Genomic DNA, 27,526 nt, shown 5'->3' with positions numbered 1-27,526 from the left:
TATATACACATATATATGTATATATATATATATAAAGATTGTCACAGCAAGGTTAGTTAGCACATCTGTCACCGCACATAGTTACAGTTTCTTGTGTGTGTTGTGAGAACTTTTCAGAAGTCTTAGGAACTTTGAAATACAAAGTACTGTACTGCTATGTATAATTCCTGTGCTGTACATTATATCCCCAGAGCTTATTCATCTTGTAACTGGAAGTTTGTACCTTTGACCACCTTTGCCCATTTCTCCCACCTTCTGTGTGTTCTTGGATGCATGGAAATGTCTCTATCCAGTGGTATGGGCTTTTTCTTCTTATTTCTTTCTCATAAGGAAATGAGTCCTTGTTCTCAACTCTGGGTTTATTCTCTCCTTTCTGTGTCCTATGAAGTCACCTGTGGGTTTGCCAAAAGTAAAAGGTGCAATCCCAGCTACCTGTCCCTTAAAGAGTAGATTTATTATTTACAACCCTAAGATGATTTGTTATAAGATGCAAACCATACATTTTGGACATAGGGCAGGGTCAAGTATTCAGTAAATTTTGGGACTCCTATCCAGCGTTCTTCTCCAGCTACCGTGCAGTCATCCTGGTCATTTCACCTCTTAAATAGAAGGCTGGTATACTGCTGATGAGATACAATTAGATAAGATCATGGCCTTGCAAGCCACAACCAGTTTCTTATATGAATTGGTTATTTAGCTTCTTCAGGTTAAGGGATGGCACTTGAAAGGGTCGCATTCACCCGCACATTGTTGTGTTAGGACATAGACAGCAGTGGCTCTGCCCATCGGCTGTAAGCAGGAAGCAGTGGTGATGTCAGGAAAATGAGACCACTTGAGTTTTGTTATTGTGACTGAGATACTGAGTGGGAAAGAAACACCTCCCTTATATTTTGCTGAGCTGTCTCTACCTCCTTTATATTTTGCTGAGCTACCTCCATGATGTTCTGGGATTCAGAAGGAAACATGGGATGTGCGTGCGTGTGTGTGTGTGTGTGTGTGTGTACAAACCACTCTGCATTAGATTTTGGAAGTCCATTTTCCTCCTTTGCTTCATGACAGTCTATGAAGATGGTAGAGTAAGTGGCTTGGAATCTCTTCTGTAAGCTGTCCTGAGGTAGTTTCCAATAGCCAGTCAGTTTAGGTTGGTGTGGAAATGTGAAATAGGATAACTCGTGGGGTGGGGGCCTTAATCCAGCCAAACCTGCTCTTGCTTTTTCCCAGTTACTTCCAGTTTTTATACTGATGTTCATATGTTAGCCTACTTGGACTACGTTTTGTCAGCTCTCCAGTTACCTTTCACTCATTAGGAGGATACACAATAGACACATGATCAAACATGTAAATACCCATTCGCAGGTGGCGGCACAGTAAGCAAAGACTATTATGTGTGAGGTGTGTGATGGCATTGACTTTAGATGAAGTGGCTACAAATGAACATTTTGAAGATGGAGTTTAATATGCTGCTGACGCTCTCCTTCTGGTTATATTTGTTCCTGGCTGATTTCTTGATACTGGCTGACTTTTGTTATTTATTTATTTATTTATTTATTTATTTATTTATTTATTTATTTATTTATTTATTTTTGGTAACTTCATTTCCTAGAGATTTGAGAAAAGCAAGAATAAAACAAAGATCAACCGCAATATGGATAAACAGCTTGGATAGCTTGAGAGTATTTTGAAACTGTTTGTTTTTTGTTGAGTATTAGATAGGGAGACACTCACAAATGAGCCACAAGAGAATTCACCTGCAGACACTCCACATCGACTCACTTCCTTCTTGTGTATTTAATCAAATAGCAGTGTAATAAATTAGCAGAGATTCGTTTGGACACCAAATACCAAGTTGTTCTCCTCAGTGACCTGGATTGATTTCTGTGTGTCGCAATTCATCAGAAGGAAGTGGCTTCACCGCTGGGAGTCCAAATGCTCTAACACATTTCTATTCTCACTTTTGCTTTAACCAGCATTGGACATTTGGTTTTCTGCCTTAGATGGTAAGCCTCACAATTAGTGAGACTGGAAATGCCAAACAAAGGCCCTTAGATGGATTGGATTTCCCGGAACAGAAAGGCCTTGTGAGCAGCTGTTGGGAGCCAGATGGAGCCTGTACCCACGAGAGGACGGATGGGACATCTAACTGCATCCCAAACCCCATGTTCTTGCAGATATATGGACACACATGTCCCCAGGCTGCATCACTTTGGAGTACTTGTGAGTTATAGCACACTTGTCAGATTAAATCGTGATGTTAATAGCTAACATATATCGAGTCTTTACGATGTGCCAAGCATTCCTCTCAGTGCATTACAAGTAGTAACTCATTTAATCTGTACAATCACCCCATGAGGTAGGTATCAGTATAGTCTCCACTTGATAGACAGGGAAAATGAGGCACCCAAATGGCAAGTAACCTTTTCAAGGCTCTATAGTGAGGTGGCGATGGATCAGGTCTTTAAAACTAGGCTTTATACAAAGAATGAGGTCAATTTCTAGGACTTTAAATAGGAAAGTAGCTCAAACCATAGCAGTGGAATATTCAGATCAATAGTAGGAAAACCTATTGGATAGAGGGGCTCTGCCCACATTTAGATACAGTCACCATTGAAACCACCCTCATCACAACACTGTCATCACTGTGTTTTGTTGTTTAATTTGTTGTCACTGCGGGTGGAGAGAGAGAGCAGGTAGCACCTCCAGGGCCATTGGGATAAATGCATACTACTTTGGAATTTGAGAGTTGTGCATGTGATCGTGTAGGGATGGCTGAGGGTCATGGCTGTCAACTTTGCCATCAGTAGTGGGCTGAGACGCATTTTGGACACATTGCACGTTCTCCTGCAGTTCCTTCTCTTCCCACCATTGTCTCCTCTGCTGTGCCTCCTCCCTCATCCAGACTCTTCTCCTATCATCCTCTCTGCTTAGGGATGGTCTTAGAACTCATATTTTGAAGTTGATAATTAAGATGTTTATTTTTTCACTAATCCTGCTAAATGACTCAGCTCGGTTTGGAAACTCATGGCACCTCTTGTTCATGTGTCCTCATGAAGGGTTGAAACCTCTCTCCTGGTTTGAATCACTGGTCAGTCAGGGTAGAATATCTATGGAGCTTGACTGTCCCCAGCATAGGTGTCCTTGGAGGTCACTGAATGGGCTTTGAAAACAGACCAGTTTGAAACTTGATTCTGATTTGGTCTCACCTGGAGTGAGTCACCTACGTTGATTGATTTTCTGATTATTTCTCTACAAAATGGAAACTTTTGGTAAGGATTAATAAGGTTTAATATTTCTCTTGAGTACAGTGTATATTCTGGCTATTGTACTAGGAACTTAGATTTACCATCTCATTGGATTTTTAAATTTTTTTTTAAACGTTTTATTTATTTTTGAGACAGAGAGAGACAGAGCATGAACGGGGAAGGGGCAGAGAGAGAGGGAGACACAGAATCGGAAGCAGGCTCCAGGCTCTGAGCCATCAGCCCAGAGCCCGACACGGGGCTCGAACTCACGGACCTCAAGATCGTGACCTGAGCCGAAGTCGGACGTTTAACCGACTGAGCCACCCAGGCGCCCCTCATTGGATTTTTAGAACAACTCCATGAGGCAGGGTGCTTAACCAATCCCGTTTCACAGATGAGAAGATGGAGGTGTAGAGAAGATTAAATCCAGTGCCCAAGGTCAGTTAAATGGTGGAACTTGGAGTCTGTGTGACTCCAAACCCATATCTCTTAACCACTGAGCATGACAGCGTGGGTATGATATTCAATGAATGCGTTTTTTTTTTTTTTTTTCCTTTCCTCACGCTCCCTCTGTATGATTTTTCTTTTGGGCATCCTGATGTGGGGATGAGAAATAAGGATTATTTTTATCCTCTAACTTCCTTGACATGATTCTCTCTGTTTGAATACATTGGGGTTCACTCTGTTCTGTCCCTAGTAAAAGAACAAGATGTGATGTCAGTCATATTGCCAATCTCATAAAGATTAAATACCCAGATGGGTGGGAACTCGGCAGTTAAGTGAACATTTCCACAGGAGAAATGGGATTTAAACTTTATCAGCCTTTTCATAGCACCAACAGGAAGTGACATTCACAGAGGAACATTTTATAGGGCATGGGAATACAACACCTGGTCAGGCACCTCCTTACCTGCCAAACAGCACAAGAAGGCATCAGAGGACTTTTATTGCCTCTGTTAGTTGTTACTTCCTCTCTGTTATTTTCTTCTAACCCCAAGTTTCCTATATACCTGGGTTTGTATATGGCATACCCGATGGGTGTGAACCAGAAGGTCTGGTATAGAATCCTGGCTTTGTTCTTTATTAGCTGTGTGCCTCAACCTCCCATTTCCTTATCTATAAAGTGGGGATAATAATCATGGTTTTGAGGTTGAAGTGTGAATTAGTAAATATCAGGTCCTTAGCATAGTTCGCAGTCCCTGGTAAGAAGAGTTCAATAAAGGTCAGCCATTTGGCCATTCTGAATGCTTAATCACTGGTCAGGCCAGCTTAGTCCCCAATAGGTAAACTAATGTTGGAAATTAAAAGCAGTTCATATATTATGCTTATGAAATATCCTGGAGACCCTTAAAAGAATACAGGTCAGTTAGTTCAGAACTCTATGCATTAGATATCAACTAGCAGAGAGCTTATTCCTTTTGGCCCAGGGGTGAGGTGGCTTATCTTCAACTTTGATAACTAAGGTACTGGACCCTTTCTTCTTTCTAATAGAAATATTACAAAGCAAAATATGTGACTCTCTCATGGTGTAGCCCAAGAGTTTGTGCTCTTTACTATGTGGTGACTTAAATCAGTGATTGGTTCCAGAGGGGTGCGGTGTCTGGGTGGCTCAGTCAGTTGAGTGTCTGACTCTTGGTTTTGGCTCAGGTCGTGATCCCATGGTTTGTGAGTTTGAGCCCTGAGTCCAGCCCCATGTCAGTCTCTGGGCTGACAATGCAGAGCCTGCTTGGGTTTCTCTCTCTGTCTCTTTCTACAACCCTCCCCCACCCCCCAACTTGTGCTCACTCTCTCTCAAAATTAATAAACTTAAAATAAATCAGTGATTGGGTGGGAATGGCATGGCTTAATCCAAAAGGTTCCATGGAAAGCCAGGACTCTTTAATCAAGTCCACCTTGTATCAGGTAAGGGAGACTTGAACATGGCTCAGAAGCTCCTCAGGATTTCTGGGGAGCACCCAGTCATTTATTATTCATATATTTCTATCATATTTATTGAGTAGATACTGTGTTCCCAGTGCTTATGCAGTCAGTCTGGACACAGAAGTGAATGTGAGAGACAAAAAAGTCTGTGACCTCATGGACTTTATATTCTATGGCAGGATTTTTCACTCTTGACACTTTTAACATTTTAGGCCATGATTTTGTGTTACAGGAGGTGGTTCTGTACATTGATGGGTATTGAGCAGCATTATTGGTCTCTAGCCACTAGATGCCAGTAGCAACCCCTGCCTCACTTGTGACCACCACAATCTCCCCAGGTGTTGCCAAAGGGCCCTGGTGGATGGGTAGCAAACCATCTATGTTTGAGATTTATTCTTCTATGCGGAGGGAGATGATACTCTTTAAAGCAGAGGATAATCTATGAGACAACTACCCAGGGGAGAGATGGGGTGCCTGGGGAATGGGGTTGGCTGTTTCATGGAAGGTGGTGAAGCAAATTCTCCCTGAAGTGATATCTGAGCCAAGACAGAAAGAGGAGCGGGAGTGAGCCCTGTGAACATCTGGGGCCAGAGATGTTGGGCAGAAGCAGTGGCAGGTGCAGAAGAATGTGTTTGTAATGGAATTATGGGAAATAAACCCGTTGACCCAATCAAAGGAGGGACGTGGAGCTTCAGAGCACAGTGAGGTGGGGCTTTAATCAAGTTCTTGCCAGAGCCGGTGTCTGATGGTCAAGCACACTCGGGGCAGTTACAGTGGACAATTTATTTCCTAGCATGCAAGTCCCTTTCCTGGTTCCTCCTCAGCTGAATACTACAGTCTTACCCAGATGTCGCCTATGTCCACCTAAGACAAAAAGTAGTCTGATTAGAACAAGTGGACATTCCCTGAGATAATGCAGAGACTTTCAGTCCCTCTTCCCTTTGTTCTTTGCTGCATGCTCATTGCAAAGCCCACAAAAATAAGCCCACAAAATGGAGGCGGGGAAGAAGAACCACGAAGTGAAGTGTCTAAGGGCTTGGGACTCCATTGTGGGGGGTGGGGTTCGGATATATTTCCAATAGGTTGTCAACCTACTGTTAACTAGATAGCACAGCTTTTATTTGGCATTACTAAAAATGAATCATCTCCCTTATTTCTCACAGAATGAGAAAGAGGAAAAGGTAGTTGGGGGATGAGGGGAGGAGGCCAGGTAGATAATGGTGGTAGGGGCTGGAGCCAGGTAGCCTTGTAAGGCTCTTCCTCTGAGGGAGAGGGGAAGTGATAAAGCCTTTAGGCAGAAGACTGGCATGACCTGACTTCTTTCCATGAAGGATGCCCTGACCATATGTGCAATGGCAGACTCAGGGAGGGTATTGAGAAGGCTGTTGGAATGATGATGGTCCAGACCATGGTGGTAGACAGGGAGATGGCAAGAAGTGTGGGGCTCTGGTTGTGTTCTGAGGGTCAAGCTGGATGCTTAGGATTTGCTGATGGATTGGCAATGTGGTGAGAGAGAAAGAGAGGCATTAGGGATGACTTTCAGGAATTTGGAGTGGACAGTAAATAAAGGGAGGGTCAGAGATTCCCGGGGTGGGGGAGGGGTGCACCTGTGGGAAATACCCTGTCCCCAGCCTTGGGTGGGGTGGTGATAACCATAAAAGTGGTTCCTCATTGAAGGGAGCTATCTCCTCCCCTACAGGCATCATAATCCCATTTCGTGCTCATTAAAATGGAGGTTCCTGAGCCCCATCCAAATACATTGAATCTGAATGAATGGGGGTGGAGCCTGGAAAACTGCATTTTAGTGTAAATTCTAGGGGATGCTCCAGGAATGAATCTTTTCTTCCTCTGTCTGGGTTTCTCTCTGGGCCCAAATCTTGACCCCTGTGTTTTCCTTCCCCTCTCCCCTCCCAGGCATCTCCTAAGGCTCCACTGTCTCTGAAATAGGCCTACCCTATGCCACACTGGGGCTATCTTTCAGCTTCTTCATTTTGCCCCTGATGCCATTCCTCTCATGAGATCTTCTGGTTTTAGTCTGTTGTTTTGGGTGGAAGGTTGAGGAACTTCAGCAGGCAGATTTGTAATCTTAGAATCCTAGAATTTTGCACCTACAGGGGACTCCTGAGGGCATGGAGATCCTCTATTTCATCTTTTTTACAGGTGAGGAAACTAAGCCTCAGAAAGCAAAGTAACTTTGTTCAGTCTGACCCAACAATAACACTGCTAATCAACCTTGCCTGAGAAACATACGATCTGATCATGTTGCATCAGAATCTCTAGCCTTCCAGTGCTCTGTGAAGGATTTTCACGCCCCCCTTGAACCTGTCTTGCCACATCTCCATAGTTGCTTTTGGTTTTTAACGTAAGAAAAAATGGTATGTGATTCACATTGAGTGTCCATGCTTCTGTAACTGCTCCCCATTTCTGTCCCAATACCTCTGGGAGCTCTGTTTTAGGGAAATGGGGTGGGGGGCGCTTTCGGCAAACTCTTGGAAGTCGTTATTTCATTTTCTCATTTTGCAAGAAAGTGTTGGCTCCAGAAGGGGAAGCTTCACAAAGCCAGAAGTGAGCTGCAGAGATGGTGGCAGCCCAACCACTGAGCCGTGAGCCTGGCTCTTCAAATCCTGCTGCTTGATAAATAGTGTGCTAAATGGATTTTGGCCCTGTCCCCCTGACTAACCAGATAACAAATGGATACTTTAACAACTTTGTGATAATAAGGGTCATTCACCTTGTGGTACAACAGCCTCTGCTGAGGGATTTCACATTGGGATTGTTTTATTACCTTGGGAGCATATTTGCTTTGAGAAGGGGACATCTTTTCTCACAGTTGTGAGACTTCTTTTACTCTAAAAACATTCTAAATTGCTCTCTCTGAATAGTCTCTTCATTTTAATTCTGAGAAATCACATATTGAGGAATAGGTGAAATGAAGGAAAAGTAAACCATCAAGGTCATCATCAGCATTATCCTCTTTGACATCGTTATCAACAACACAGCCACCATTTATTGAGTTAACTTGTCTTTCGTGTGCTCTCAGGTGATCGTCCTCACAGCTCACTGTCAGGCAGGTACCACTTGGCTCATTTTATGGATGATACTCCTAGACTGCAGAAAAGTGAAATTCCTTGTTTGAAGCTGTCCAAGTCTGTCTGGGAAATGGAAATTTTGGTACCACATTCCCTGGCAACTCTCTTCCTACCTAATGGGAATGAAACACACGTCCCACATCCACTAGGTTTGGAGGTAGCTATCTCAGAGATAGAGATTCCAGAGGCACATGGAGACGTCAGAAGAGCTGCATTGTGTAGACCTACCCAGTAAATAGTCACTTCACCTTCATTGATCTAACTGGGCCAACCACCTTCCTGTCAAAGTAGGAGGAGGAGATCATGATGTCTCCATTTGATAGGGGATGTAACCTCTGCCTGAGCTGGAATGACAGGCCAGAGAATACCTCGATGCCTCATCTTCCCTCATTTTTTAATAATAGCATCAAAAGCTCCCATTTATATGAAATTTGCAGCAAATGGATCACCAGTGTTTGCACTTTAGAGTGAGGCTATCTGCTCCTTTGGGCTGGGACTGCTTGGGTGTGAGGGCTTTGCAGCAATTTCTTCTTCTTTTCTTTTAATTTTTTAAATGTTTATTCTTTTTTTTAAAATTTTTTTTTCAATGTTTATTTATTTTTGGGACAGAGAGAGAGCATGAACGGGGGAGGGGCAGAGAGAGAGGGAGACACAGAATTGGAAACAGGCTCCAGGCTCTGAGCCATCAGCCCAGAGCCTGACACGGGGCTCGAACTCACGGACCGCGAGATCGTGACCTGGCTGAAGTTGGACGCTTAACCGACTGCGCCACTCAGGCGCCCCTAAATGTTTATTCTTGAGAGAGAGAGAGAGAGAGAGAGAGAGAGAGAGAGAGAGAGAGAGAGAGAATCTGAAGCAGGCTTGAGGCTCTGAGCTGTCAGCACATAGCCCGATGTGGGGCTTGAACTCCCTAACCAAAGGATCATGACCTTAGCTGAAGTCAGATGTTTAACCAACTGAGCCACCCAGGCGCCCCAGCAATTTCTTCTTTTGATGGACTTTTCCCTTTTCTCTCCCACTGCTTGTTTTTCTGTTGATTCCAGAGTCCACATCCACCAAGAAAAGTAGTTAAAAAAATTAAAGTGAAAAGCCTCCATCCATCTTTTCAAGGGAGGAACTAAAAAAAAATTTTTGTTCATTTTTCAGTACTGCAAGCAGCTTAACTGGATAGTGATAATTTCCCAGATGAATCTTATAAAGATGTGCATCCTGGCCTCTTTCTCTGAAAGATCCTGATGATATTTTCATTAACAGGAGGTAGGAGAAGTGCCAAAGTCAGTTTCAGGTTGGTTTTGGAGATACTGCACATATGCTGACTCATTTATCTCTTCGGTACTTCTCGCTTCTCCATCATGAAGAGTTCCCATCAGAGTCTTTTTCTTAAAGGTACACCTTCTGGGTTGGACATGTCAGCAAGCTGCCCTTGGCTTAAAGGAGATGAGGTGTGCAGTTGCAGAGTTCACGGGGAATAAGAAGCTGAAGTATCTGAGTGCTATAGAACTAAATAAAGGGAAGAGATTTTTCAGAGCATTATTGATTGGATGCTGAGGAGTTATTAAGTTCTAAGAATGGCTTATTACACCACTTGGGCCATGATTAAAGAGGAGTTAAACCACGGATATCCATTGGGAGCCATTTCTATGGTTTAGAGCCCTCTGCCGAGGCTCTTGTCCTCCCAGTGATGCTGTCCTTTCTCCCCACTCCCCCAGTCCCTCACCTCCAGCTTCTCTGACAGAAGACACTGTCAGGACATTTTCCAAGTTGGTTTATCTCTCTTAATTGAACACCCCTAGGAGCCCCGTGTGGGATGTCTTTATCAAATCACACATTTCCCCAAGTTAAAGCAAACTGTTTTCCACGAGAAAAGAGCAGTGTAATTATTTCATGAAGATCTGAGAACAAGCAGACTTGGGATGTAACGAGCCTCCTGTCAGGCTGATTGGCTCTGTAACTAACAGCTTCCACCCTGTGCAGCTAAATCATGGTTTTCCTTCAGATTGGGGGTGCACAGAGGTATGAACCTATTTGGGGGATGGCTTACCCCAACATTGTTATGTGAAAACAGTGAGGAGTCTCACTAGCTAGAATTTAAATGAGGAAAATGGTGCCTTATACGTATCCATATAATTAGCACTCATGAACCCTTTGCACATCCTTACTTTGAAATGGATCATCTGATGTACTGTGCCTTGAACATGGAAAGTGCCCCATAAATGGTTTTAATGACTGTTTTATTACTACAGGTTTGCAGTCCCCTGAGGCCAGGTGTGGTTTGGAGCTCATCATTTTTCAGACTTTAGGAAGGCTATCAGTTGTCCCTGCGATCCATTACATCACGCCTCCAGTGGGACCTGGGGCAACACTCCATAATCAAACACATTAATATTTCTGCAAGAAAGCCAATATCCATACTAAGCGGGATAAATAAATATCATTAGACTGATGAATGGCTGTTCTTTATTGTCAAATATTGGAGGTTTCTTTTGGTTCAGCCTAATATAGAGAATCTTCTATTAGGGGACTTTTTTGCCACCAGATGAATCTAAGTTAGATGCAAGCCAGGAGGTTTTGGGTTTTGAAATTTCTGATGGATGACTTAGACTTCTGCTTGCTCTCATTTTATCAGAAGGCATGTTGGCCTCTGTTCTTTCTGGTAACCAAATGTCACTTGCTGGAGTGTGTGTGTGTGTGTGTGAGAGAGAGAGAGAGAGAGAGAGAGTGAGTGCACGTGCGTGTGCATAAGCATGTGGAAAAGAGGGTGGAAGAGAGAGAGAGAGATCTGTTTCTGTTCCCTCATCCCTCTTGCATCTCATAAAGGACCTTGGACCCCAAACCCCTCCAGGAAAACCCCATCCATGGTCTGACATTTAGAAGTTTATTGACTGGAATGAAAGAATTGTCAATTTTAAAACATGAAAAGCCACTGGGAGATCAGGTGCTTTCTGCAAATATTCCCGCACAGCGATTCTGGGCATGGGGGGCGGGGAGGGTGGGGGGAAGAAAAAGGAGGAAAGAAAGAAAAGGCTGCCTTGTTGTTTTATTAATTTAGTTCTGACAGCTGTTAGTTCTGAGGCCTTCATGGTTCTCAGCAGATACTAAACGAATCCTGAGGAACCCCTCTGTGAAGCACCAATAATGAGCCATGTAGAAAATGGAGGTTAAATGGAGATGAGACTCCACAGGGCCAGGTTGTTTCCAACCCCTCAGCCCCAGAGGTTCAAGCGCATGGAGCACACACATCTCTAATTCTCGAGCGAGGTCAACATGGAGCTCTCCATCTTCTCCTCCAGCTCAGGGAACAGCACAACCGCCTGCCCACGTGTTCCTATAGAAGCTGGGGAGTCCTCCTTTCCTCCCCTCCCTCAATCTCCATACCCTTGAATTCTTCTGTTCTAGGAAGTCATTCCCTCAACACCTTATCCTCCACATCTCTCCTTTCATCTATAGCATCGGGATTCTTGGATTCCCCTTGCAGCCTCCTACTGTGTTCACCCATCCACTCCTGCACCCCTAAAGTCCAAAGTGGTTTTCCAAACACCTCTGATCTTGTTTCAACACCCTGCTGCTCTCCAAGAATGGTCAAAGTTCTTAGCATGGCCTCTAAGACCCTGATCGTGTGACTTGTTTATCCTGCTCTTTCTGCTGCCATACGGGCACTGGTTTGATCTCTTAAATGCCAGCTTAGGGCCTTTGCCTGAGTTGCCCGCCTCTGCCAGGATTGCTTCCAGCCCCACTTTTTCTACCACCTTTGATCATCTTTCAGATATTGATGTGCCACCCTGGACTTTTCCTTTGATGGCACCTATCATACTTACAAGTACCCAATTTCGTAATTACTTCCTTAGTATCTTCCACAACAGACTTTTAAGCCCCGGGAGGGCAGGGAGTGTGCTTCTTTTCTTCACAGCAGTCTTGCTGGGTCTAGCACGGTGCCAGTTCATGGGGGAACCCTAGCAACATTCAGGTAAGTGAAGGCTGAGCCCAGAGAGGCAGGGAATGTGGGCTTGCTTTTCTGGGTTCCCAGGAACATTGACTGATTGGATTCCACTCTGATCTGGGAGCAGCTGCAGGGACTGATTGGTAATGGAGCTTGTGGGAAAACATCCCCAGCTGCGTGGGTCTCAGCTTTGCCTGGCACTGTTTCTTTGGGATAAGTGCCCACTGAGCTTGCAGATCTTCTCAAGGACTGAGAGAAGTGCCTCCTTCTCCCCATGGTGGTTTAGACTTCCCCCCTTAATCATGCCCGATGCCATGCTGCCAGTATGGCGGGCGTTAGACCAAGGCCAGGGCTGCTTGGCTGGCTTGCTGCCTCCAGCTGGTCCTGCTTCAACACTCGTTATTCTCTTAGGGAGGCTCTTGGCTTCCAAACATCTGCTTTATGTGGGTCTTAAGCCGCCCCCCGCCAAGTGTGCCATCTTCGGGGAGCAGGTGGAAATGTTACCTTTCATGATGTCTGATGCTGCCCCGACTTTGCTCTTGGGGCAGTGCCTCCTGATCCCACTGCTGGCCAACAGGTTGGGGGACAACTACACTCTGGTTTAATTAAAGGTAAATTGGTGGGATTCCAGCCAAGGGCAGCCCAGAGGCAGGAAGCTGTTGAGCAGATGGCATTACATTTATGTCATAACCCATCTTAATGATCCCATTCCTCAAAGGGCAGAGCCTGGAACATTATACATGGAGGCAAGTCCTTCCCTGTCACTTCCCAGTCTTGCAGGGGTGAGAACAGACCAGAGTTTTTCCTGGGACCAGCCAAGCAAGGGGTATTTCCCTTTATTTCAACTTCTCCTCTGAGGAGGTCTGCAGGTTGGGATGATGCAGGAATATCAGCATGGGCAGTGCTAGGATGGTTTTTTTTTTTTTCCTAAAGAGATGGAAAGGGTCATCTGTCTTCCTAAGTAAGGTCAAATCCCCATGCTAACAACCCTCAGATTTCATTTGACTGGATCTAGAGGAGGACAGGGAAGGGCTGCCAGGGACTTGGGCTGGCACTTTCCTGACAGAAATGAAAATAGGGACTAAAGCATGAGTTTGATTAAAAATGCTGATTCAGACTGTGTACCTCCTATGTGCTAGGGATTGTGCTAGGTTCTGTGAGGAACAGAAATAGGGTTCAGACGCAGGTCCTACCTCAATCAGTTTGTACTCATTAGGAAGAATAATTCATTTGCATGATTAAACGCTTGTTCTTTCCACATAGGTGTGTTGAGTACTTGCTGTGCGCCACTGGTGGCTATGCTGGGGGTAGAACAAAGCATTCATGGGACATGGATGGGACACAGTTATGTGGGGGTGACCATCATCCTGTTATTCATTGTGCAAATCATGCCAATAACTAATACAACAGAATACTCACAAGCTTTAGGAAGTGTCACAATGTACACAGTGCTGTAAGGGTATGTCACAGGGGTTCCTTACTTAGTGTGGTACATTGCAGAAGGCTTCCTGGAGGAGGTGTTTGGATTGCAGACCTAAAGGGCCTCATTTGTAAGATGAGCTAATATCACTGATAATATAATTGCCACATTTATTGGTACGTGCCAGGCTCTGTTCTCCGACCTTTACCTGCAGTAACTCATTTACCCTCACGGCAGCCCTGTGGAAAAGGTGCTGTTATTACCCCCATACATAGGAGTTCCAGTAGCAGAAGGCAACTAAAGACCTTCCCGTGTTGGGGCAATAGGAGGTACAGCTGGAGCTCAGAGTGAGAGAGCACCGGTGAGGTGAGGAGGAAGAGGATGAAGGGTGAGCAGGGGGCAGACCACATGCAAGGCCTGGAGGGCTCAGGTAAGGCGTTTGGACGACTTAGGAACAGAGAGAAGCCGCTGAGCGGTAGGAAGCAATGTGTGCTTCAGGAAAGGAACCGAGGGCGTTCTAATGCAGTCAGTGTAGTTGAAAGCAAAGCTGAGAAACTCATTTGGGGTTTATGCACGACACGGGGATTACATTTAAGCAGCAGTTGTTCCGAACAGAAGGCGGCTTCTAATTGCAGTTGTTCGGCATCGAATCCACATTCAAACTTGCAATTATTTCCCTGTTAAAAGAGCTGACGGTTCCCTCTTCCGCAGGGAGGCAGTCTCAAGAGAGCCCTAATCCTGGGGACTTGGCTTACACCCGGGTCCCCTGAGTATCAGACCACATTCCCACGGAGTTGTTCCCGTTGGCGGGCCACAGGGACAGACAGGACGCGGGGCACAGGATAGAGACAAGCTGATGAGGCGGAAGGGCATCTAGATGGATGCATCTAGAGCAGCTTAGTGGAAGGAGGCCATGGCACAGCTTAGCCTAGTCACTATCTCACCTTCTACATAGGGCCAGCAGAAAACATTAACAGTTGCCACAAATTGAGGAATTGATGTGCTCTTATCCCCACCACCACCCTCTTGAAAATGAGGACACAAACAGAGAAGAAAGAACCCGCTACAGTCACATGCCACGTCAAGAGCAGAGCTTACATTCAAAGACAGGCTGATCTGAGTACAGAGCACAGTGTCTTAACCTCTACACTGTGTTATGTCTCAGGTGGGTGGGAATTCCAGGGAGAAGTGGTGGCTCGTTAAGCCCCAAGTGTCTCTTGAGAGACTCAGAAAGAGGAGCAGGGACTATAGTCACACACACACTCTTCCCTTAGCAGCTACGTGTCCTTGGGCAATTTGCTTACCCTGTCTGGGCCTCATTTGTAAGATGAGCTAATATCATTAACAATATGATTGTCGCATTTATTGGCATGTGCCAGGCTCTATCCTCAGAACTTTACACACAGTACCTCTTTTACCTTCATGGCAGCCCTGTGGAAAAGGTGCTGTTACTATCCCCATTTTATCAGAAGAGGAAACTGAGGCATAGAGAGATTACATGACATGTGCCAGGTCACACAGCTGGGGAGAGGTCCAGTCTGTCTCCTGAGTCACTTAGGTTGTTATAGAGATCAAACGACGTGTTTCACCCACAATTCTTGCCACAAAACGCCACGTACACAGTAAAAGCCAATACATAGGTTAGGGACATCCACGAATGCTGTTGAACCACTTTGGACTCGGTTTACTTTTTGTGAAATGGGATGATAACAGTTAACAGTTAACTAGATTTTATGATTGTCTGATTTAACATCCTCCTATGATAAAGCTATTATCTCTATTCTACAGATGGGAGAGCAAAGGCTCAGGGAGGTGGAGTGAGTTGTTCAAGGTCATGCATTGATTAAAAAATAGAGCAAGATCTCCAATGCTGGGCTGCCTGACTCTAGAACCCACTCTCTTAGCCTGTGCAGTGTAGTGATTCTCTGGTTGGTGCCCTCTTTCATTGCGGATACTTGTCTCTAGGATTGTCTCAGGGCTGCCGTAGGCATTGCTGGTTTCATTGAGTTAGGTCCACATCCCTCTAATCAGCCTGCCCAGTGCCCCATGCTTCAGCTATCTCATTTCTGCATAAATGGCCCGTGGTGTCATGTGGGTCACTGACAACTCCTCTCTCAGGAACCCTGAAGAAATCCTGAGCAGATTGGATAAAAAGCCCTTGTCAGACATCCTAATTTTAGTGTTCTCCCTCGTGATTCCATTCAGGAAGTATTTATTTAACACTTCACTTGTTTTGCCATTCTCCCCGACTTCATCTTGCAAAAGCTCCTGTAATAACCCATGTCTCCTTCACCAGCCCCATGCTGTTCTCGTCCTTGGAAGAACTTGAGTGCTGTGTTCAGCATCTCGAGCCAGAAAAATGTCCGAGTTTCATCGTGCATCACCAATGCCCTCTTTTATCTCCATGCCGCATCTCCTAGCATTTTTGCAGAGACGTCTGTATGTCCTGCTTTCCCTTGTCTCGTTACGTCTCTTTCAGACATTGTTGCCTATGTGCAAATGGACATTTTTTTGTGTGTGTGTGCTTTAAGTTTCCTTGCAAGGGCACAGTGATGAAGTGGTATTTCTCTCCCAGAGTGGTTTTTTACCATGCCTCTCGAGCTTCTATTTTCAAAAATACCCCTCACATGGCAGCATGGCCAGGTGGGCTGCTCCCTCCTGAGTGAATATCCTCCCTCAGGTGTCACATGCCATCCATGCCCCCACAGATGGGCTGGTAGGCCATACTTAACTGCACCTCACAACGTGAGGATGAAATTCTCATTGTGTGTGTGGGGGGGACCACATTTCTGCTATCACTCATGCTTGTTTCTTGATTCAGTGAATTGGTAACTCTATTAGACATTCCTGATGCAGACTCTATTAATTTTAATGGCTTTTGAGGTTAATAGAGGAGGCAACTTCTCTTGATTGTATAGATGTATGTCGAAGTCTGTGGTTTCATATATTTGTTTTTGTTTGGAAAAAGATATGGTCAACTCACCAAAAAAATGGACAAAGGGATAGAGGTTTGGGTTGGTTGGGATTTATTTCGTCTTTTAAAACCATTGGGGCAAAATTAACATAAAATTAACCATTTTGAAGTGAACGACTGAGTGGCATGTAGTGCATTGACAATATCGTATAACAGTCATCTCTATCTAGTTCCGAAATACATGCATCTTCCCAAACAAAACCCTGTATCCACAAAGCTTTATTCCCTATTCTCTCCTCTTCCTAGTGCCTTGAAACCATTAGTTTGCTTTTTCTGTCTCTGTAGTCCTCATGCCCGTGTGATAGTACAATATGAGGCCTTTTATATTTGGCTTATTTCACTTAGTTTGTTTTCACGGTTAACCTGCGTTGCAGCCTGAATCAGAACCTCATTCCTTTCTATGGCTGGATCTTAGTCTACCGCATGGATAGACCACATTTTGCCTATTCATTCATCTCTTGATGGACATTTGGATTGTTTCTACTTTTTGGCTCTGTTTGGGGTTTTTGAACTTTGCAGACATTGTCCCAGATCCATGCACTTAGCTATTTTCTTTGTGAATATCCTAGGCCTTGATCCACTTGCCTGTCTTTGGAGAGAGCATTTGGAGGTACAGGAGCTGCCATGGTAAATGAGAACTGCAGGATCTCATGGCAGGGAATCTGGCAGTACTACTTGCAGATGTCCTGCTGCCTGGTGGGCTGACCTTGACTCAAAAGACAGCTCCCTCCAGGACAAAGACAACATTTACTCAGGGCTTAGGCCAGTGGTTCACAGTCTGCCTGTACATTGTCATCACCTGGGGAGATTTAAGAATTATCAAAGCTTTTGCTTTAACTCCAGAGAGTCTGACTTGATTTGTGTGGTATCGAGTCCTGGCATTTTTTGTTTGTGTGTTGACTCGGTTAAATAGAGGCCCTCAAAACCTGTGTCCCAGTCTTAACCCCCTGCAGGAGCTGGGAGAGAAAACTGAAAGTATGTGTGACCTGTCCCACTATTGCTTATGTGTAAACCACATGACCAAGCCACTTTAGTATAAGACATTGTTCAAAAGTGACCACACACACACACACACACACACACACACACAAAGTGATCAAACAGCCTAAAGAATGGTAGAAAATATTTGCAAATGATACATCCAGTCAGGCTCTTGTACCTAAAATATACAAAGAACCCTTAAAGCTCAATTATTAAAAGACAACCCAGTTTAAAAACGGGTAAAGGATCTGAAAAGACAGTCCTCTGAGGAAGATAAACACATGGCCCACAAGCACATGGAAAGATGCTGGACCATATTAGTCATCAGGGAAGTGCAAACCAAAACCACAATCCAGTTCCACTTGACATCCAGTAAGGTGGCTAGAATAAAAAACACAGGTAATAACAAGTGTTGATGAGTATATGGAGAAATTGGGACCCTCACACACTGCTGGTAGGAAGGTAAAATGGTACAGACCCTGTGGAAAACACTGTGGTGTTTCCTTGAACAATTAAACATACAATTACCACAGGGCCGACAACTCCTTTATTCCTATATACTCCTAGGTGTATACTTGAGAAAATGGAAAACATATGTTCACCCAAAAATGCATACACAAGTGTTTGTAGCAGCGTTATTCATAACAGCCAAAGGCAGAAACAACCCAAATGTCCATCAAAAGATTAGTGGATAAACAAAATGTGGTTTAGCCATGTAGTGTAATATTTTTTAGCCATAAAAAATGAAGTCCTGATATGTGCTACAATTTGGATCAACCATGACAGCATTATGCCAGTCACAAGACCGTGTCTTGTATGAGTACCTTTATACTAAATGTCCAGAATAGGCAAATTGATAGAGACAGTAGATTAATGGTCATCTAGGGCTAGAGCGGGATATGGAGGGGTAAAGGGTGATGATTAAATGGGATTTTTTTTAGGTGATGAAATATTCTAAAAATGACCCTGGTGACAGTTGCACATATCTGTGAATACACTAAAAACCAATGAATTGTGCATTTTAAATGAATTATATGTTAGGTGAATTTTATCACAATAAAACTCTTAAAAAGTGAGTGGGAACTATGGCCCAGGGCCTAAGCCCTTTTCAGCTTCTGCCAATTAACTAGCTGTGTGATTCTACATTGAAGTACATAGTAAATGCTCAATTAACTGTGGCTTTGCTTTTCTGGCATTATATTTTAGGAGGTCCAGGCATCTTGTCTGTAGCTGTATTAGAGTTACCGTTGCCAGATGTGGGCTGCTGAGTGTCTCCGTGACCGAGTGACATGTCCAAGGACCATAGTCCTCAATGCATCCCCACGTAAATATTGGCCAACACTGTGTTCAGTGACACGGGAGCCTTGAAGTGTGTTTAAGTGAGAATAACATAACCAATTTATACTTGAAGATAATTCCAGTGGTACGGAATAGAGGAGGGTGAGCGGGGGAGAGAATAGGGCCAGGGAGGCCTTGGTGGAAGCCACTGTAGAGAATGTGATCTGAGTTCAGGCATGGGCACTAGGGGATGCATCTCACAGGTAGGACAGTACAGCTTGGGAGCAGATTAGATGGACAGGTAGGATTACAGGGTTGGCTTTTGCAGAAATGGAGAGAGGATGGTTTGGGACCACCTGGATATATCTGGAAAACTAAATACTGCATAAGGACGTAGGTCAGGTGAGGCCAGGGCTGGGGTGGTTCATGTGGGGCAGGATGGGGAGAAACAATGGATTCCTGATGAGAGAGGTCCAGAAGATGGACTTCCCCAGTCTCCTGGGTCCTGGTCTGCCAGTGAAAAGCTGCTGGCCCCATTCTGTGATCTCTTCACGGATGGTTTTGTGGGGTGGTGGAGGCAATGGGAACGTGTGATGGAAAGGCCTCGTTCAATCACAGGGTGTGCGAGAGAAAGCCTAGCGTGCTACAATTTCCTGCCTGAGGTTCTGGGGTTTGTGTGACACTTCGATCATGGGGCCATGGAAACCAGGAAGCACTGTGGTCTGGGGGACAGCACAATGGCTTTGGATGCAGGGGTTCCAGGGTTCAGACCTGGAACTGCTTTCTCGGTTAAGTTGTGCAACCTTGGGTGAGTTGTTTAACCTTCCTTAGACCAGTTTACTTGTCCATTAGTTGAAGATGGTAGTTCCCTCTTTCTAGAAACGGGTGACATCATTACTTCTATCTTCTGGATAAAGGATCTCTGACAGTAGGAGTGAAGTATCTTGTCCAGCGTCATGGGGCTCACAAGTGGAACAAAGATGGTTTACACACTGGCGGTCAGCCTGTTTTCTTAACTGTCACACTAGCCTGTCTGTTGATAAAGAGTAGCTACATAAACTTGGCCGCTTAGACCATGGTGTCTAAATTTTGAGAAACTCCACAATAGACTGGATTGAAGAATCCTGTAAGATCAGTCTTCCTCATTTTACTTATTTTACAGATGCAGACTCTGAGGCTCAGGGAGGTTAAGTAACTTTCCCAGAGTCACACAGCAAATCAGCCAGACTCCTGCCTTGAATCCAACTTTACCTGACCCCCTGTTGTGGCTCTCTTTCCACTTTCCTGCCTTGACCTGCAGAGGGTCATTTTGCTGAACCTGTTAACCCTCTCCTTTCCAAATTCATACTCCATGCTATTAGGCCACGGGCCCAGGGTCTCCCCCGGTGCTGCTCTGACTGATGTGAAACTCAGTTTTCCGTAGCTTCATCTATTGATGCCTTAGACAACAGCCTAGTGTTTCAGAGAAGTCTGCATGTTACAAAAAAGGGCAGCAGGTGTTATTTGGGCTAAATTGACCTTGAAATTGATTTCTTTATTTTATGACTTACTGAGAGGAGATTAATACTTTTTTTTTCCTGCAGTCTGAAACAATTTACATGGTAATAGAAGGCATAGTCAGTCAAATAAATTGCTGGAAGTGGTCGTGTTCCAAGGGAAAAAAAATACAGAGCTTACTCACATTGATTTCTTTGCCCTGGGGAGAAGCAGAGATTTTAACATCTGGGAATAGGGAGCTAAATTTTATCTCTCATTTTAAAAGCAGAGGACTGAAGAGCTTAATCTGACATTTACACGGAATTTTCTAAGTTGGGGGAAACCAGGGAGCCAACCTCCTTGCTGAAGGTAACTGGCATTTTCTCAGAAGGACTCCGTGATCTGGGGGTGTCAGGTAGGGCCTAGATGACATTTTCGGAAGATGGGCCTTGGGAAGTTGGATGCCTCCTTGCCTTCCTACTGGGCACTGGCAGGGATTGGTGGCATTGGGAAGCTGGTGATGCCACGTCTCTTCCTAGAACCAAGTGGTGCTGCCGAGGGACGATGTGAGTGGAGATCCTGCTGCCAGATTTCTGGGCTTTGCCGTGTGGCTATCCTACCCGGGGACGGGATTTGATTACAGCCGAGCACCAGTTAGTATACATGGATGGGTGGCATTTCTGATTGTGTTGGGATGGGTTCTTAGACTACATCTCTGGGCTCAGCAGGAAAACTCAGTGCTCCATTAGTACTGCCTGCCTTGAGAACACAAGGGGCAAGTGTAGTGTGCCACATACTTGAACTTCACAGTAAAAACCCTTAAAATATCCCCTCCCCCCATGCCATCATTTCTGCATTCACAGCACACTGGCAGGGTTCTTGTCCTCCAAAGCAACCCCCAAGTCATTTACATTATGTGAGCTAACTTTCTTTTTTTCAGACAATAGCAAGAAATGAATCCCTACCCAAAGGGTTCTGCTAGAAATGCTTTATGTCATGACACTAAATTATTTTCTTTGAAAAAAAAAATTTAAGGTAGAATAAAAATTGTTCATCAAAAATACATGCCCAGAGTATACAAGAGTCAGAAGTGTAAAATCCCTACTTCCCTTCTATTCCATTCTGCTCAGCCAACTTGCTCCTATCTCCAAAATTAGCCATTTATTTTTACCAGTTTCTTATCTATCTTCCAGAGATTTCAGTGCATACAGTATATATGCATATAATCTTAAAACAAAGAACAGATTGTAGCATACTATATGAACCACTCTGCATTTTACTGTTTTTCTCTATCATTCCATATCTAGCTGCCTCATTATCTTTTCTGAGGTTTTCTGGATGCACCATAACTGATGTAGTTGGTCTCTGAATAATGGAAATTTATGTTGCTCCCAATATTTTGTAATTAAAAAGAAATGCTTCAGTGCATATCTTTGGCATTGGCCATTTTCCACATGTGCAGACATTCCATAGCAGAAATTCCAAGAAATGGAAACTATCCCTTTGTTCAGTGAGTTACAGTTTTTTTCCACCTTGTCCTTTGTCTTGTACTTTATGGTCTTTTTAAAAAAAATTTTTTTTAATATTTATTTACTTTTGAGAAATTGAGTCAGACAAAGCGTGAGCAGGGGAGGGGCAGAGAGAGAAGGAGACCCCGAGTCTGAAGCAGGCTCCAGGCTCTGAGCAAGCTGTCAGCCTAGAGCCTGATGCGGGGCTCAAACCCATGAACTGTGAGAACGTGACCTGAGCCAAAGTCGGATGCTCAACCAACTGAGCCTCCCAGGTGCCCCAATGGTCTTATTTTTTTTTTTTTTATGGCTTTTGGGTTTGGGTCATAATTATAAAGGTCGTCAGCTCTCTGAGATGATAAAAATCTACATGATTTGATGTTAGGTCCTCCAGTTGGTTCAGCCATTCAGGAGTTATTCTGATTTTTTGCCTGGGCAAATGCAGCCTCCATGGTAAGGTGGACTTGCCTATTGTCTGTGATCACCTAGGTCCCATGGTCTGGCCTTATCAGCTTCTCACCCTGCCCTGTGTCTCACAGAATCCAGACTTCTCCAGGAGTCTCATACTTCTGTAGTTGGGACATGTTTGGGTACCATGGGCCTGGCGGACATTTAGAAAACTGACCTCACCTGTCTTTCACACCTGGGGTCCCTGCAGGTCTTACTGGCTCCATCTTTAGGAACCCACCATGCCTCCAAACCCCAGCACAACTTCTGTCCGTTAGCTGTGGTCTTGGCCTTCTGTTTATCTGAGTTCTGTTTAAATGACTTTAAAAGTCATGTCTGTGCAAAGAGTGTCACATTCAAATGCTGTCTGTCACGGCTCTTTGGGAGCTCACACCATTTCATGCCAAATCCTCTATAGGGTGATGCCAAATGGCCCCGTGGGGCTCTCTTGCTTGGTCATTGTTTAAACTGGCTGAGTCCTCACTGTTGGTGATCCGTGTCCCAGCTTTTGAAATCTGCCAACCAAGACACAAGAGGGCATGAATTCCAAGGGCAGACTACTGGACTTCAAGGGCAGGAATGAGGTCCGGGGAAGGGGTCCACTGCACTTGGGACAAAGGATAAAGAGATGGGCAGCAACTATGGGTTGCTTAGGGTCCTACTCAGTGATGTGGTAAGGGGGAGAGAGAGATCTTCTCTTTCGTAATGAAAAATTTTCATTACGATGCACCAGGTTGAGTCAAAAGATACAGAAGTTTATTATAAGGACTCAAGGAGACAAGTGAGGCTTTCTGGAAACCAGAACAATGTCAGACAGCCCTGCTGCCTCCCCTCTTTTTGAGACATCTTCCTTCTCTGTTGTCTGCTTCTGGCTTAGAACCCCACTTAGGTGCTTGTCACTGTTTCCAAGGTGAGGATGCAAACAGGCACAGGGAACTGGGTGTAGTTAGCTGCTTTGTTCCGGATAACACAGGGACTGTGTAAAAAAGGGTGGGGGGCTGCCAGTTAGTATGGAGCAGACACAATCACAGGGTATGAAAGGGTCTAATGGTATCAGAAGTCCTCTGAGGACAGTGGGCTGAGTTGGTGCCATTCCCACGTCTTAGGGGTGAAGGCTCCAGACTAACGAACGTGAGGTGGAAATACCACAAGGAGGGATCCTCAGCTAAGTAGGAGACTGGGCAGCTGGCTGCTGGAAGGGGCTTGGGAGGTGAGGAAGGAGCCAAGAGAAGGAGGCAAGTCTCTAGAGGGGACAGCTGGATAGGAGTTGCTCAAGTGAGAGGGTTCCCAGGTAAGATCCTACTTGAGTGTAGGGGTCTCTTTCCAGGCCTGGGGACTCTTAACACTGTGTCAGGAACAGCTCACATAGAGCCTCCCTTCTCCTTTCTTCTGGTCAGCTTCCTCTGGAAGGCTTAGATTTGGCTGCAGCCACACTTGACCTTCCTGTAGTAATGGCTGCTACGGAGCCAAGAGTGGCTTTGAATACAAGTGCTTTGGACCTCAGGAGCCCAGAGCCTTTCTCCATGTGTCTTGGTCCCTATTCCTGAAAGAGACTCTGTAGTTGGTGCATCCCTTGACCAGCTGGAAGTAGGCACGGGGGTTGGGTCCCTTTCAAAGAAAGGACCACACAGACCCCAGGGGATCTGTAACACTTGGAACTTGTCCGTTAGGTGAGATCTGTTATAGGCTTGAACTCCACTCAAGCATAGCTTCTATTTGCCTCTGTAGAAAATGGGACCAAGAGACAAGGAAGAAAAAATAGCCATTTTCAGACAATAGACATTTGTCAAGGGAGAATAAGTACATCTGTCTGCAAAATCATGCTTTTGGCAACATCTTCCTCCTCTCTCCCCTCTAAGGCTGCTGCTTTAGGCGGTTGCTGGAAGGCGAGGGGCATAATTTGTGTTTAAATCCATCCTTCCCTCCCTCCCTGAATTCGTTAATCATTTCAGTAATGGGTGGGTGGCATGGGGACCATCTCCCATGCAGAGGAAGGAGGGGTCCAAGCACAGTTTTGGTCTTGTGGTTGCTGGATTTTTCCATGACCAGTGTCTTTGGCAAAACTGCGATAAAGGGAAATACTGAGAGGTTTTCCTTTTGTCGGTGTTTGTAAACTATTGACAGAACTCTGTTCATGGGTCTAAGTAACTTGTGGCTGGTACAGGAGAGTAGACAGCTTCTTCTCTCTCTCTTCCTGTCTTTCTTCCTCTGTCTCTCTTGATACCTTTCTATATCTCTGTCTCCCTCGTTTGTGTGTGAATGCACACATACCTCTGTCTCTGCCCAGGAGGTTTAAGAGGTGACTCCAGGTCAAACCCCACTGACATGGAGTTAACAACAATTTGGAGCTTGAGGGTTGGATGTCGACAGACTGTAACTATGTGCTCCCATGGCTCCCATGTGCTATGCCTCACGGAGAAGTGGGAAAGGTGTCAGGGGAAAATACAACAGCACAGTGAACATCCATCCCTTCACATCTGGGTCTAAGCTCTGGTTTCACTGCACCCCTGCCCAGGTACTTCAGACAGGTTCTCAGCCTCTTTGTGATTCTGTGCCCATAGCACGGGGCTGGGATGGAGACCAGCTTCTGATAACCTTGTGAGGGTTAAAGAACAAAGTACATGAAGAGCATTAAGCACACAGCAGTGCAGGTGCTCCAGGAACAGGAGCTGTTGGGGGGAGGGGGGGCAGGGGAGGGCATGGGAGGGCTTGGGATGAGGCTGTGGAAAGCCAGCCTGGACCAGTCATGGGGCAGCAGGATGCAGCCCTCAGGCTGGGGGCGGCGGGGGGGAGTATCCACTCTTAGAGAAGATTCTAGACCATTGCTGGCTAATAGAGATGTCTGGAGAACCACACATGTAATTTAATATTTTCTAGTAGCCACATTAAAAAGTAAAAAGAAACAGATGAAATTAATTATAATATATTTTATTTTAAATATTCACAATATATTTATATATTTAAATACAACATACTTTATTTTAATATACTATTAAATATCATTTTGATGTGAAATCAATATACAAATATTAATGTGATATTAATATTAATGAGACATTTTACAATCAATTTATTTTTTTCAGTAGTGTCTTCAAAATCCAGCAGGTAGTACATACTTCTAGCACATTTCAGCTCACACTAGTTGTAGGTGCCTAGTAGTGGCTGCTGTGTTGGGCAGGGCAGGTCTAAACACCTTCCACCCCCCACTCCAGGAGGCGGTTGGAAGGAGAGAGAGAGAAAGCAAGTGGGATGACTAAAAATGGTGAGAGACCGTGGGTCATGCTAAACTGGGCTACTCCAAATTGGAATTTTGTCTTCAATGTGGGTTCCTCCACCTGTCTTTGTTTTTGTTTTTGCCAGGACTACAAATGTGAGAACTCAGCCCTCCTCTCCAGTGCCAGGAACAGTCCACAAGACTCAGTAAGTAGAAGCATTTTGCTGAACGCATTAGATTTAGAAACCGCTTTTGCATCCTTTTCGGCCTCCTTGCTCTCCATCATCAATCACCAGGACTGGTTTTTACCTGAAACTGATCTTGCTGGAGAAGTAACTGGGTTTGAGGGGAATAAATGTTCCCAGGCACTCACAGAATTTCTATTAGGAAGCACCTGGGGCCGGAGTCTCAGTCTGTGTTACAAGATAGGAAAGCTGAGTTCTCCCCTCAGAGAACAGCCAGGCCCACTTGGGGGACACATCTGGGGCAACAGCGACAGGTAGAGGGGCCATGGGCTGGTCTTTTTGCTTCTTGATGTGGAGACAGACCCCAGGGTGGTGAGAAATGGAGGGATTGTCCCCATAGGAATGTCGATGAGTGCTTTGAAGCCCCATCTCCTGGTACAAGGTTTGGGTTATTAGGACATAGGACTGTTGCTGGTGCTAGATGTGGATTTCTATGCTCCCTCCACATGTCATCCAGGCATACAGGGGTCAGGGACACTCCCTGTAACTGCAGTTCCCAAAACACTCCTGCTCGTCCTCTCTGGGAAATGAGAACTGTGTGGTACGGTCCGAAAGTGTGTTATGTTTGTTTGTCGCTGGTGACTATGAGATGATTTCAAAGGGCCCATAGACGTTTGTTGTTAACAACAACAAACTAATACAATTGCTTTGTATTAGTCACGATGTGTTTAGTTTGACTATTGTCTTCATGGCAAGCAATGCTGGCTTTCTATTTATGGTAATGACGTGAAATGTCTTCAGAAAATATTTTTTAAAGACATGAGTTGACTTAGAAAAGAGTATGGACTAAGTTTGGAGGTAATGATAACGTAGATATGGCAAGATATTGTGGTGATGATAAGAGCATGGCTGAGAGTAAATTCTTTTATTAAAAGATTTCATGGGGCACCTGGGTGGCTTAGTTGGTTAAGTGTCTGACTTCAGCTCAGGTCATGATCTTGTGGTTTATGAGTTTGAGCCCCACATTGGGCTCCGTGCTGACAGCTCAGAGCCTGGAGCCTGCTTTAGACTCTGTGTCTCCCTGTCTCTCTGCCTCTCCCCTTCTCACCGCTCTCTCTCTCTCTCTCTCTCTCCATCTCAAAAACAAATAACATTAAAAAAAATTAAAAAGATAGTCACATGACCTTGGGCAGCATCTGTGTGTGATCTCTTGTTGGTGTGCCCCCCCCCCCCCCCCCCCACTTAGGACCCAGTCTGTGCTGATACTTGGTGCATACTAGACATTCGAAGGACCCACTTCTTGGCTTCTATCTGTTCCTTCCAAATGACTTTTGAGGCTAGGTTTTTATAATAAACTCATTGCTGGATCACCTGAAAGAAGTGGTCATCAGTGATGCCAAATGGAGGAGGAAGAAGAAAAAACATGATGAGAAATGACCACCACCCAGCTGGCTGTCTTGTCCCACTTTGCATTTGACCAAGTGTTTGATCTCTATGCTGATTCAGTCCCCTCAATGACCCCATCATGTAAGTGCTGGTCCTGTCTTCATTTTGTGGATGAGGAAACCAAAGCTTGAGTGAAGTAGAGAATATGTCCAACATCACACTGCCTGGACTCCATCTCTGTTGCACTGTGTCAGTGTCCACAACTCCACATCAAGTCTCTGTGGTAGTCTCCCCATTGTGTAGATGGGGAAATGATTGCTAGATCATGAAAGTGTATTTTATCTCTTGGCACATAGAAAAGTACTCCAGACTTTAGTGGTTTAATTTTTTTTTTCAACGTTTATTTATTTTTGGGACAGAGAGAGACAGAGCATGAACGGGGGAGGGGCAGAGAGAGAGGGAGACACAGAAT

The 27,526-nt window shown here is 44.9% G+C and overlaps 1 protein-coding gene across 21 annotated transcripts in view; it reads left to right on the top strand.

The window, feature by feature from the left end:
• RBFOX1 (RNA binding fox-1 homolog 1) overlaps positions 1 to 27,526 on the top strand; it is a 2,073,113-nt gene that overhangs the window by 250,072 nt on the left and 1,795,515 nt on the right. For all 21 annotated transcript variants that reach the window (XM_086691386.1, XM_086691383.1, XM_086691381.1 and 18 more), the window contains exon 3: positions 25,630 to 25,689. In XM_086691386.1, the coding sequence (XP_086547512.1) occupies positions 25,630 to 25,689 (60 nt within the window). The remainder of the gene's footprint in view (positions 1 to 25,629; positions 25,690 to 27,526) is intronic.

The sequence above is a fragment of the Puma concolor genome, chromosome E3 (genome assembly GCF_028749965.1).
Source record: "Puma concolor isolate L17-30 chromosome E3, mPumCon1.1.hap2, whole genome shotgun sequence".
In the NCBI taxonomy this organism is placed as follows: Eukaryota; Metazoa; Chordata; class Mammalia; order Carnivora; family Felidae; genus Puma; species Puma concolor.
The sequence above is the reverse complement of the archived record's forward strand: the minus strand, read 5'-3'. Positions and strand labels throughout refer to the sequence as shown.